We start from the raw sequence: 13,306 nt of genomic DNA, 5'->3' as shown, positions 1-13,306 counted from the left end.
TCCACTCCCCCCTCCCAGTCTTTAGATGACATGTCCATCATGGGCCTCCTGCAGTGCCACAATGATGCCACCCGAAGGTTGCAGGAACAACAACTCCTATTCCGCCTGGGAACCCTGCAGCCTAATGGTATCAATGTGGACTTCACCAGTTTCAAAATCTCCCCTTTCCCCCACCGCATCCCTAAACCAGCCCAGTTCGTCCCTTCCACCCACTGCATCCCAAAACCAGTCCAACCTGTCTCTGCCTCCCTAACCTGTTCTTCCTCTCTCCCATCCCTTCCTCCCCCAAGCCGCACCCCCATCTACCTACTAACCTCATCCCACCTCCTTGACCTGTCTGTCTTCCCTGGACTGACCTATCCCCTCCCTACCTCCCCACCTATACTCTCCTCTCCACTTATCTTCTTTACTCTCCATCTTCAGTCCGCCTCCTCCTCTCCCTATTTATTCCAGAACCCTCACCCCATCCCCCTCTCTGAAGGGTCTAGGCCCGAAACGTCAGCTTTTGTGCTCCTGAGATGCTTGGCCAGCTGTGTTCATCCAGCCTCACATTTTATTATTATTATGTTAAATCACCTTGCTTGTTTGTAAGGGCAATGAGGTTGCAGATTGTCAGAGCAATTGTGCATGCTGATGACTCTCAGTGCTTTATAAACATTTCATTTTCCACTTGAGGACCCTGCAGCTCTCTGGACTCTGTATTGGATTTAGCACCTCTTTACCACCTAAACTCTCCAATATCCTAGCTCCCTACCCCACACACTAGGCCTTGTTACCACATAGCCTGTCATTGCACACTAACTATTGTTAGTCAATTACAGTCCCCATTAACAGCTACTCACCCTTTGTAGCCAGAACATTATCAACTCCTTTGTCTATCCAACTGCTCTTCTCTCTTTGGGCTCTATCCTTTTTATCCTATTGTTTACTACCTACCCTGTGAACCCCTCTATTTTCTTCACGTAAACTGATGTTTTCCTAGCTACCATGAGTTCTGAGGAAGGATTGCTGCACTCGGGTCAATAACTGATTTTGTTCTTCACAGACGCTGCCAGACCTGTAGAACTTTCCCAGCAACTTCTGTTTTTGTTCCTGATTTACAGCATCTGTTTTTTTCAGGTTTTTTCTTATGAATTCCCAGTTTTGATAACTAGATCTGTTTGCAATCTATTCTATTTGGCACTATTACCATGCCACACTAAACTAAGGAGTGTATGCTCAATGTGATGACAGAACCTCATCTCCACAAGGCTGTGTAGTGGGCAGTCCTATTGATACTGCCATAGATATATTTGCAACAGTTTAGTGAAGATGAGGTCAACTATGCTCTTTTCCTTGTTGGTTTCCTCAGCTCCTGTGACAAGTTCATTCTACTTTCTATATCCTTTAAGAATAGACCACTTTAGGTTGGTTAGTGGTGTTTAGTGAGCCATTCTTGGGGGTAGACATTGCAGTCTCCAACCCAGAGTTCATTTGGCATACTTACCACCCACTATGCTTCCTTCGATGAGTTTTCAACATGTAGGAGACCTACTTCACGTGGTTGGGAATGGTAGAGTTCATTAAAGCCAGCAGGGAGTGTCCATACATAGTTTTGACATTAAAGCTACGAGGTACAATTGTATAAGCATGGTTATGTCAGGCTATTGCTTGACAAGTCTGTGAAAGCAATTTCCTAACTTTGGTGCTGACCTCCAGATGTGAGTAAAGAGGAATTTAGAGATGATGGTCTTTGTAGGGTCAACTGAGCTGAGATTGCCATTGACATTTCTGATGGCTAGATTAACATTTAGATGACTGGTCTAGTTTTGTTTGAGACTTTTTAGTGCTTTGATTCAAGTAAATGTCTTGGTAGGTATTTCAGAGGCAAGTTAGGGGGTGAATAACATTGGCATAGGTCTGTTGTCGCATGTAGACCTGACCAGATGAGGTTATTGGAAGTACTAAGGTTCCTGTGCCTGAGTGGTTTTATCAAAAATTCTTATCAAATTTTAGCAGTGTGGTTGCTCCATTAAACGATTTGAAGTGCTGAAAATTTCAATGAATGGAGAAATGTCAAGACATTTCATTGCTTGAAAGCTGTGTAAACCACTGTCCCAGTGTTAGCCACCTAATTATGCAAAGTCATTCAAGATGGCTAACAATGTGAGTAATGTGTGTTGGCACTGACTCTTGCAAGAAGCTAGAAAGACCTACTGAATATTTTTTCCAGAAAGTTGAATATTCATTGAAAGAAATATTCTGCAATTGAGGAGGAGGCCTTGAGCTTGGTGTTGGCATTGCAACACTTATGTTGCTGGTAATGTGTCTGAAAATTGTATATACCGATCATAACCCATTAATGTTTTTGGAAAAGTTAAGATAAAAATATCACACTGTTTAGACAGTTTATTGTTCGTAGATTCATACAGCACAGAAAAGGACCTTCAGTCCATCAAGTCTGCATTAACATAGCTATCACTAAAGAGCAGTAATCTCAACCACAACCTTGAATGTTATGATACTTGAAGTACTTGTCCAAATATTTTCTAAGGGTTGTAAAGTTTCCAACCTCTACTATGTACCCAGGTGATGCATCCCAGATTCCCACCGCCCATTGAGTGAAAAGGTATTTTTCTAAATCTCCTGCCCATTACCCTAAAACTATGTCCTAATATGATAGACGCCTCAATCAAGGGGAACAGCTGTTCTCTATTCACCCTGTCCTGATACCTTGATCAAGTCCCCTCTCATTCTTCTCTGCTCACAAAAACTACCATTAGTCCTACCCTCTTTGTCAATGGTATGGGAAACTCTGCAATAACCTTCGATTTCACATCTCATGGGGCCATCTGTCAATGTCCGGTGATGTGGCCTAAGAACATGACTTGGACTTTGGCAAACTCACTCTTAGCTCGGTTTAACACCAAGCCCATCTTTTGAAGTTGATTGAACAATTCCAATATATACTCCAAACATTCCTTCCATGTGTGACTATGTCATTAAATGTACACCATACAATTGGGGAATCCCAAAATGACTTTGTTGGCTTGTCTTTGAAATGTAGCTGATGCATTTTTCATACAAATGGCATAACTTTAAACTGCTAAAATATATTCCGTTTCACGAAAGCTGAAATTTTCTTGGTATCATCTGCCCGAGAGAGCAACATTGCATAGGAGGGTGAACGGTGAACTGTGATGTGGATGCACAGATCCTTCAGCTTGATCTGGACAAGTTAGGTGAGTGGGCAAATCAATGGCAGATGCAGTATACTTTGGATAAATGAGGTTATTCACTTCAGGAGCAAAAACAAGAAGGCAGATTACTACTGAGTGGCTGTAAATTGGCAGAGGGGAGTGTATAGCGGGTCCTGGGTCTCCTTGTGCACCAGTCACTGAAGCTAAGCATGCAGATGCAGCGGGCGATAAGGAAGGCAAATGATATCCGATGGTAGGAACTGCAGATGCTGGTGAATCTGAAATACCAAGCTGTAGCGCTGGATCATAGGAGCAGGAAAGCCAACGTTTCGGGCCTAGATCCTCCTCCAGAAATGGGGAGGGGAAGGGGGTTCTGAAATAAATAGGGAGAGAGGGGAAGGCAGATAGAAGATGGATAGAGAAGATAAGTGGAGAGGAGACAGGCAGGTCAAAGAGGCAGGGATGGAGTCAGTAAAGGTGGGTGTAGGTGGGGAGTTAGGGAGGGGATAGGTCAGTCCAGGGAGGACAGACAGGTCAAGGGGACAGGATGAGGTTAGTCGATAAGGGATGGGGTTGGGGCTTGAGGTGGGAGGAGGGGATAGGTGGGCGGAAAGACGGGTTAGGGATGCGGGGACAAGGTGGGCTGGTTTTGGGATGCAGTGGGGGGAGGAGAGATTTAGAAGCTTGTGAGGTCCAACTGATACCAATGGGCTGCAGGCTTCCCAAGCAGAATATGAGGTGCTGTTCCTGCAAACTTCGGATGTCATCGTTGTGCCACTGCAGGAGCCGCCTTTAGAAAACCTCTGATGCTGCTTGAGCTGTGTTCATCCAGCTCTACACCTTGTTATCTCACATTTAAAGCATAAACAAGATAAAGTGATGGAGTGTTTATGAGGAGGCAACAGTCTAGTGATACTATTGCTAGACTAAACTCCGGAGACCTAGGTAATGTTCTGGGGACCTGGGTTTGACTCCATAAAAATCTGTAATTAAAAGTGTAATGAAGGCTATCAAACCATTGTTAATTGTTAGGGGGAAAAAACCCATCTGGCATTCACTAATATCCTTCAGGGAAGGAGACTGCCATCCTTACCTGGTCTAGCTTATGTATGATTCCAGACCCATAGCAATGTGGTTGACTCTTAACTGCCCTCCAGGTAGGTAATGACCTTCTTGTCAAAAAATGATATTTTCTGCATTGATTTTATCCAGTCTTCTGTAAATATTGGAAAATTGCTGAAAGCAATTACAACACAATGTTTATATGTGCAAATATTTCAATGGACGTCACTGGACATTATTTTTGACATCATTTTTATTTTATATTGCATTCATCCAGTACAACATTCAGGAAATGTTTTAAGTGCTGTAAATCAGGACAAAACAAACATTCAACTCCAACAGTGTTTGACAATGAAGTGCACACATACATAAATCTGATCCTTCAAAGTGTTGAGGTGTATGTATAGTACTTATCACTCTTCAGAGTTCATGTTTTTATCACGGCCTCAGCCACTTTCACTGAGACAAACATCATCAGGCAGTCATCCCTTCTCAATCTCCGCTATCTGCAGTTGGTTCACTTTTTTAAATGGTTTTATGAAGTTTGAAATCCTTTGATTTACTTGTGCTTTGTGTCTCAGATATTTATTCTGGGGGCTACTGTAAGAAAAGGGAAGGGGGGGAAGATCTAATTCTAAAGATAGAAAGTAAATATCACAGATTTGCAGTTTTGTATGTTGCACATGCATCTTGAGGCTTAATTTTCCAATTCCACACATCATCACCATAGATCAGTTTCTATTGCACGACAGGCCATCATGTTCAAAGCACATTCTTTACAATCATTTGATACACTTGCTAAAGTTGAAACCGTATTCAAGGATAAATAAGCATTATAAAAGTTATAACGAAATGAGTAAAAATCATTGTTATACAAATTTTCACCTAGAATCCCTGGAACTTTACTCATAATCCTACAGTACTATATGTTGCTATTGATGTTGTGCTCATATGCCAACTTTGAATTTTTTCTTTTGATATATTTAAGAAAAGAGTGGTGTTACTGCCACATTTGGCTCAATTGTATAGCTCTTTCCTGTGAATCTGAAGCTTGTGAATTCAAACCCATTCCAGGACTTAACCATATCATCATTTCAGTGTTGGAATGAAGGATTGCTGCAGTGACGGGGGCGCTGCCTTTTGGACCATCTGTTAAAGAGTTCTTGTCAGATGGATATAAAAGATCCCAGGCCATGAAGTATCAGGAAAGATCATCAAGTGTACTAATCATAACCGTGAGAAATAGATTCACTGGCCTTTCATCTCTTCTCTGGTCATGGAACCACAAGGGAACAATCTGACTGCAGTGCTCACCTACAGGTGAATAACAATTACTAATTCAAAAATAAGCACTAGGTGACCAAGCCTGGATTGATTTTTCACTGACAACCATCTCTTGCTTTTCTTCCACCCATTCTGAGAAAAAACCTAAGCTAAAGCCCAGCATTTAAGATCACTGTAGCCTCATACCAGTGGAACATGTAGGAAAGCAACTGAATCTATTTATCATTGGCACCTTTTTGATCTCTTGTTCGAGCTGCACTGAATTTTTAATCCCATCTTCTAACCCACTGCCAAGAACGTTAGTTCTAAAGGAAGATTACAAACCTAAAAAATTAACTCTGCTTCTCTCTCCATTTTTTCCACCAGATAAGTATTTCCAGCATTTGTTTTTATATCAATAAAGTATACAGTAACCATGATGACATCCACTTTCCTCTCTCACACACTCCACTCATTACTTATCCTTTCCTCATCTCTCACTCTGCTCTTTTTTTATTCATTTATATAATGTGGGAATTATTGGCTAAGCCAGCATTTATTAACCATCCCTCATAGCCCTTGAGAAGGTGGTTCTGAGCTTTCTTCTTGAAACACAGCAGTCCTTTGGGTTTAGAGACACCCAAAATGTTTTCTGGAAGGATGTCCAGGATTTTGACCAGGCACATTGAAGGAATGACAATATATTTCAAAGTCTGGGTGGTGAGTAACCTAGAGGGAATCTCACAGGTGATGATATTCCCGTGCACCTGCTGCTCTTGTCTTTCTAAATGATAGACATCACAGATTTGGAAGGAGTCTTGCTGAGTTACGATGGTGTATCTTACAAATGGCACATGTTGCTGCACCTCTATGTTGGTGACGGAGGGAGTGAACATATAAGGTGATGGCTAGGTTGTCAATCAAATAAGTTGTTTTTGTTGGGATGGAGTCAAACTTATTGAGTGTTATTGGAGCTGCACCCAACGGCAGCTGGAGCCTTCCATCGCACTCCTGACTTGTGTGCTGTAGGTGGTGGATGTGCTTTATCAGTCAGAAAGTGAATTACTTGCCACAGGTTTTCCAGCCTCTGACCTGCTTTTGTAGCCACAGTATTTATACGGCTAGTCCAGTCAACTTCTGGTCAACAAAAGCACCTGGCTTGTTGGAAGTGAAGTGGAAGTGTTGGTAATGCAATCCAGGGGAATTGGTTAAATTCTCTTTTTTTTGAGATGGTCATTGCCTGGAAATTGTACGGCACGAATGTTACTTGCCACTTATTAAGCCAAGCCTGGGTGTTGTGTAGGTTTTTTGTATATGAACATGGGCTAGTGCTCTGTCTTAGGAGTTAGGAATGGTGCTGAGAAATGTGCAATCATTGGTGAAAGTCACCACTTTGAACTTATGATGGAGGCAAATTAATTGATGAAGCAGTCGCAAATGTTTTGGCATTGGACACCACACTGCAAAATTCCTGCAATGGTGTCATAGGACTGAAATAATTGACCCTCAGCATCTACAACATCATCCTTTGTGCTGAGTATATTTCCAATTCAATGGAGTGTTTTCCCTCTATTGGAATTGACTTAGTTTTACTAAGGCTCCTTGATGTCATACTCTGCCAAATGCTGTATTGATGTCAAGGACAGTCACTCTCACCTCACCTGACATACTCACCACCATTTTATAAAATAAAGGCACAGATCTTGACCCATCTCTATTTAAACTCTAACTTGATAAAATCTACAAAAAATATGATGCACTAGATTTCATTCATCCAACCTCACTGCCCCTTTTTGTAAATTTCTTTATGGCCTCATATCAGTCTAAGCTTGCAAACTCCACCAGCTGTATATCCCAAAAGGTTATTTGTCATGTCTAAACTTGACCACGCCCCACCTTCCCACATTCCTCACTTGATAACAATGTTTTCACCTGACTGGGCCCCACCAATTATAACTTACTCTGTTAACTTTTCACTTTGCTACATCTTTCACCATCCGCAAATGCTCTTTAAAAAACGTCACTGAATTCTGCATAGTCAGCAATGTTCAATCATTTACCCCGAGCTCATCTTTGATATCTTAAGAAAATAAAGTAAAAACATGTCTTTCACATCTTTTGCATTCTCCAAGTGTGTAACAGTTAATTAAATACATCTGATATATAGGGAAGCACAGCAGCTAGTTAAAGGGAACTTAGCTTGATTGACAATGGTGTAATTAGAGAAGAAAAAGCAAATAGCAGCTATAAGTGCACTTAAACCGATCTAAATTTTAAATTTCAGTGCTTTATTTTGAAGAACAATACATTGACATTCTAAACCTGATAAGAAATTGCATCTTGCAAATAAATGTTACTCAATATATGTAACTACATTTTTTAAGAAAAATATAAGTGGAAAATAATTAAATGTGCGAATGGATGAGTGACTCACTGTCAAGTTTAAATGGAAGATTATACTAGTGGAACTGGATTATGTTCCTAATACTGCCTCCCACAATCCTTTCAGGACTGACAGGTTTGCCCCACCCTTTCCAGTAGCATAATACAAATGACCAAATACAGATGTCTAAATTCCATACAATCGTAATTCAGGGCTTAAATGTTGTGCAATATTAGTCATTTAAAAAAATAACCATGTGATTGCCTTTAAAAATCATTGAAAAATCATCACTGAAATAGTGTTAACGATAATACGCAACAAAATTTGCTCACAAAGATCCAGAGATCGCTGTAGTCTTTTGCCAAGCCAAGATCTCCAAGCATTCATGAAACTGGGTTAGCTGCCAATCATTTTGGAAGTATTCTCACAGACAGCATGCCAGAAATGAAAGTTATAGAATCTCTTCATGTTTAACTTAAAGTATGAATATTATGAAATAAATGATTGAGGCATATATAGGGCATCATTATCATAAATACAAACCTAAGCAATCTGATACTATATCGTGACATATTTCATCTTCTCCTGAAACAAACTCCAGACTCACGTCTGCATATAGTTTGATTATATGACATCACTGACTTAATCCGGAACAAAAACAGAAGTTGCTGGATACACTCAGCATGTCTGACAGCATCTGTAAAGAAAAAAATCAGTTACCTTTTTGGGTGTGGTGACCCTTCCTCAGAATGACAGACTTAATCAGTACTTGTTTCACTACCAAAAAATGCTGTTGCATGTGTGAAGTTCATTTTTTTTCTTTTGATATCTTCTTGTCAGTCTTATTACTTCCATTAAAGTGATGTTAATTTAGAAGATGGAGCAATGGTCTTTTTACACAGCATTTGAATCTATTACTGTATCCTGAGCCAACAGATAGTCTGAGGCAAATGTCGGCAAGTAAGTCATTGGAATCCAAAGCAGCTTTGCATCGATGCCTGCACTGTACCGGGATCGAGGGTACTTTGCTGTCAGAGCATGTTCCATACACCACACCACTTGGGAAAGGTCTTTACTTGACCATCTTTTCACTAATTTCTCCTGTCTGGTGTCTGCTGTGGAAGGCCCAAGACAAATGTCAGAAAGGTAATTTGTGACAAAATACAAATAAAAAACAATGGTAAATGACAGTGGAAATTGGAAACCTGAAGTAAACAGAAATACTGCAAACACACAGAAAGCCCATCAATATCTAAAATGAAAAACAGCATATTAAAATTAACTGGGATAGATTTCAATCTCAACAAAACTGGAAGTTAAACAAAATTAATCTGACATAAAATAAAGCCATGAAGAGAACAGAGTCATGGGGAAAGAGAGGTGAATGCCAAAATGCTGAAAGAACCTTTTACATATAAAAAAAAGTTGGTGTGAGAGGTAACATAGTTCACTCAGCTAGTTCATTACATAGCATTTAAGTAATAACAAATGGAATTAGCTACGTAAGGCAACTGAATTAAAGAAATGAAAGCCGCACAGTGGAGGTGATGACCTAGTGGTATTATTGCTGGACTATTAATCCAGAAACACAGCTAATGCTCTGGAACCTGAGTTTGAATCCCAGCACAATGGACTCTGATTTCAATTTTTTAAAAATCTGGAATTAAGAACCTACTCAACCATGAAATCATTGTTGACTGTTGAAAAAAACCCCTCTGGTTCGCTAATGTCCTTCAGGTAGGAAATCTGCCATCCTCACCTGGTATGGCCTACATGTGACTCCAGATGCATGGCAACATGACTGACTCTTAGATACCCTATGAAAGCCATTCAGTTGTATCAGTCACGACAAAGTCTCAAAGAAATGAAACTGGATGGATCACCTGGCATAGATCTAGGCCGCAGAACAGGCAATGTCAGAAACAGTCCTGTCAACCCTGCAAAGGTGTCCTCAAGAACATCAGAGGGCTAGTGCCAAATTGAGAGTGTTGTCTCACAGACTAGTAACACAACAACTTGACATCATCATACTCACCGAGTTATACCTCACAGATAAAGTCCCAGACACCACCATCATCATCCCTGGATATGTCCTGTCCTACTGGCAAGATAGACCCAGCAGAGATGATAGCACGGTGGTATACAGTCAGGAGGGACCTGCCCTGGGAGTCCTCAACATTGACGCTGAACACCATCAAATCGAGGACAAGGAAACCATTTGGTGATTTCCACATACCATCCTCCCTCAGCTGATGAATCAGTACTCCTCAATGTTGAACAACACTTAGAAGAAGCACTGAAGATGGCAAGGGCACAAACTGTACGCTGGGTGAGGGATTTCAATGTCCGTCACCAACAGTGGCTCAGCAGCAGTACTACTGATCAAGCTGGTCGGGTCCTAAACGGCATAGCTGCTAGATTAGGTCTGCGGCAGGTGGTAAGGGAACCAACAAGAGGGAGAAACATACATAACCCCACCTTTACCTCTTGCCTGGATGAGTGCAGCAGTAATAACATTCAAGAAGCTGGACACCATCCAGGATAAAGCAGCCCCCTTGGCTGACACCGCATCGACACTCTCACTCAAAAATTAGTTGGCAAGAAGGGACTAGTGTCTTTCCAAGGCCAACTCACCTGATTATTTCTCCTTCTCACCACCTCTTTCATCCTATCCAGGGAGGGAAAATTCTGCCCTATGAAGTTTTTCAAAGTAAATAGCTAAGCTAAACATTTTAGGATTTATAGCTGTAAAATTTTGATGTAGGCTTTTCAAAGAAATGTTGAGTTTGGTAGCAAACACCAAGATATTGAAATTACTCTTGCCAAATATTGGTGTATGCTTTTATTATTAACTAATCTAATTGAAATACTCAATCATTTATTTTAAATGGACTATCATTAAAATAGAGAAAGTTAAATCCGTGCATGGTAACAATCATAACATAATTCCTAGGACTGAAAGTTGACCAGAAAAGTTAAGTTTATATTTCTTACATTGTATTAAATAATTTTCTCCATATTGCTTTTTCAGATCAGGTGATAGGTGGTCCCACAGCTCTTGCTTTTCATGACGCTGTAAGCTGCAATCCGTCAGTTTGGTTACAAATATCCCAGGCTCGATACATGAGACTTTTATTCCAAAATGCTTCATATCACGCCTGAGTAAGCAAATTTTGCACGTGGATGAAAACAGAAAAACTAGTCAGATCTATTGTAATACTGTTCTAATGTAGAAAATATTTAGTCACTGATACATTTCTGGTGCAATGACATTATTCCCCATCCCGTTCTTTGAAAACAGGCAGATGAGGTGGTGACTGAAGTGTGTTTTTGTTTGAATGTACTTTGATCCTACTTCAAAGACCACTGAAATACTTGATAATGCCAGATCACACCTGCTGCTCTTGTTGATCTCGAGGTAGCTAAAACCAATATGTTCAGGCCAATGTAAGTCAAGACCAGATGCATGGCTGATTATTATGTAATACCCATAGACACAAATCACAGTGTAGTTCGAGGGAAACAATAAAGGAAACACTTCAATCTCCCCATTCTATGAATCTGATTTTGATCTGTGCCTAGAAATTAAAATACACAACTTAAAATATCTGGAAAAGTAAATTAGTGTAGGTTTATTATCCACCTGTGTGATAATTTTTTATGCATGTTATTAAAAAGAGACTAATGATTATTATCTGTAAAATCTAGTTAGTTATTGTCTTACAATGATTCACTAATACCTCAAAATCTTCAAACATTACTGTCACAAATTACAAGAAAATGTTCTCTAAAATTAACCCATAGACAGTCTGTCACAAATGGAAAGTATTATTAGCTCACCTACTCACCCACTACCTTTGCATGGGACAGCCATATGGATTTTTCCTTTACTCGTATCAATTATGAAAGGAGTAAATTTTATAAAGCTAGCTTGCAACAAGTATGTAAACACTGAGACAGATAGTAGGAACTGCAGATGCTGGAGAATCTGAGATAACAAGGTGTAAAGCTGGATGAACACAGCAGGCCAACCAGCATCAGGGGAGCAGGAAAGCTGATGTTTCAGGCCTAAGCCCTTGTTATCTGTGTAAATACTGAAATTGATTTGTTCCTTCAGCTGCTGCTCAATCTACCATATGAAATAAACATTCAAAATGGGGACCGTTTAAAGTGGCCGACTGGGGTCAGTTTGAATTAGACTAAATTCAATTTCCTGGGAAAGGAATGGATTCCCTGAGTCTATCATCAATAAAGGGAGCAATTTAAAATAGTGTGCCATCTGATTACAAATCCCAGGATATTTCATATGTACACTAAATGCACTATAATTTGATGTCAATTAACTCTTCTGCAAAAAAAATGCACAGCATCATTAAAATTGTTGTAGGCTAAGTGATAACAAATTACTTACTGTAATAGAAAAATTCTAACTTTTGATGGTGTTAGACAGAAAGAAATATCCTGCAGTCACATTCTCCAAAATGTTTGAAATATATTTTAGTGATATGAATTGAGAATTAAAATTTGGCCAAACGGCTAGAAGAAATCACAGATCCTCTTCATGTAGTGCCGTGATTATTTTCAACTAATGCTTTTAAATGTTCCAGAGAGGACTGACAGAGGATTAGTTTATTGTTTCTTTGGAAACATAAAATCTCCAACTGTGTAGCATTCCCTCAATCTTGCAACCTTAAATTATATATTAAGGTTTTTTAAGTAAGGCGTGGAGGCAACAACTTTCGGACTCAGAGGCTTCAATGCTACCATATAGTGAAACATAAAAACCAACTTCTGCAACATGGATATAAACCTAAAACCTTGCTGTTGATTTCAGCTGTGTAAGGTGTTGTATAATCAGGGTGCTGGCAGTCATATTGCAGAATCAGGATTAGAGTCAGGAGTAAATCAACTCTGCATCAGAGATAATAGGAACTGTAGATGCTGGAGAATCCGAGATAACAAGGTGTAGAGCTGGATGAACACAGCAGGCCAAGCAGCATCAGAGGAGCAGGAAAGCTGACATTTTAGGAAGGGTCTAGGCCCGAACCGTCAGCCCTCCTGCTCCTATGATGCTGCTTGGCCTGCTGTGTTCATCCAGCTCTACACCTTGTTACCTCTGCATGTACATTTTGCTGGCTTCTAATATTTTTTCAAGGACAGGAATACCTACTTACCCCTGGTGTTAAATATGCTTCATTTAAAGTATTATAAGTTCTCAGTATTTCACAGTGAACCTTTCATTGTCATGCTACAGTCAGTGCACAATCAAACTAGCATGTGGTAGCATCTCGTCTTAATTTTCCTAAGTGTGATTCCTAAATTATAAAGCTACTTTCACATCAAAGAATAATTTTTAGTATTGTTGTAAATACAGTAATGTATCTGAAGTTTGGATTATGTGCCCTTGATATTTGTTACT

At 40.0% G+C, this 13,306-nt stretch overlaps 1 protein-coding gene across 8 annotated transcripts in view; it reads right to left on the bottom strand.

Annotated features, from left to right (window-relative positions):
• Positions 1–4,476: 4,476 nt before the first annotated feature.
• LOC125454510 (dehydrogenase/reductase SDR family member 9-like) overlaps positions 4,477–13,306 on the bottom strand; it is a 32,282-nt gene continuing 23,452 nt past the window's right edge. For 7 of the 8 annotated variants that reach the window (XM_059647353.1, XM_048535388.2, XM_048535386.2 and 4 more), the window contains 2 exons: positions 10,882–11,045; positions 4,477–9,002 (listed from right to left, as the gene is read on the bottom strand). In XM_059647353.1, the coding sequence (XP_059503336.1) occupies positions 8,782–9,002; positions 10,882–11,045 (385 nt within the window). In that variant the 3' untranslated portion in view covers positions 4,477–8,781. The remainder of the gene's footprint in view (positions 9,003–10,881; positions 11,046–13,306) is intronic. The other variant, XM_048535391.2, reaches the window with a different exon arrangement.

The sequence above is a fragment of the Stegostoma tigrinum genome, chromosome 7 (genome assembly GCF_030684315.1).
Source record: "Stegostoma tigrinum isolate sSteTig4 chromosome 7, sSteTig4.hap1, whole genome shotgun sequence".
NCBI lineage: Eukaryota > Metazoa > Chordata > Chondrichthyes > Orectolobiformes > Stegostomatidae > Stegostoma > Stegostoma tigrinum.
Note: the sequence above shows the minus strand (reverse complement) of the source record. Positions and strands in the feature narration are given on the sequence as shown.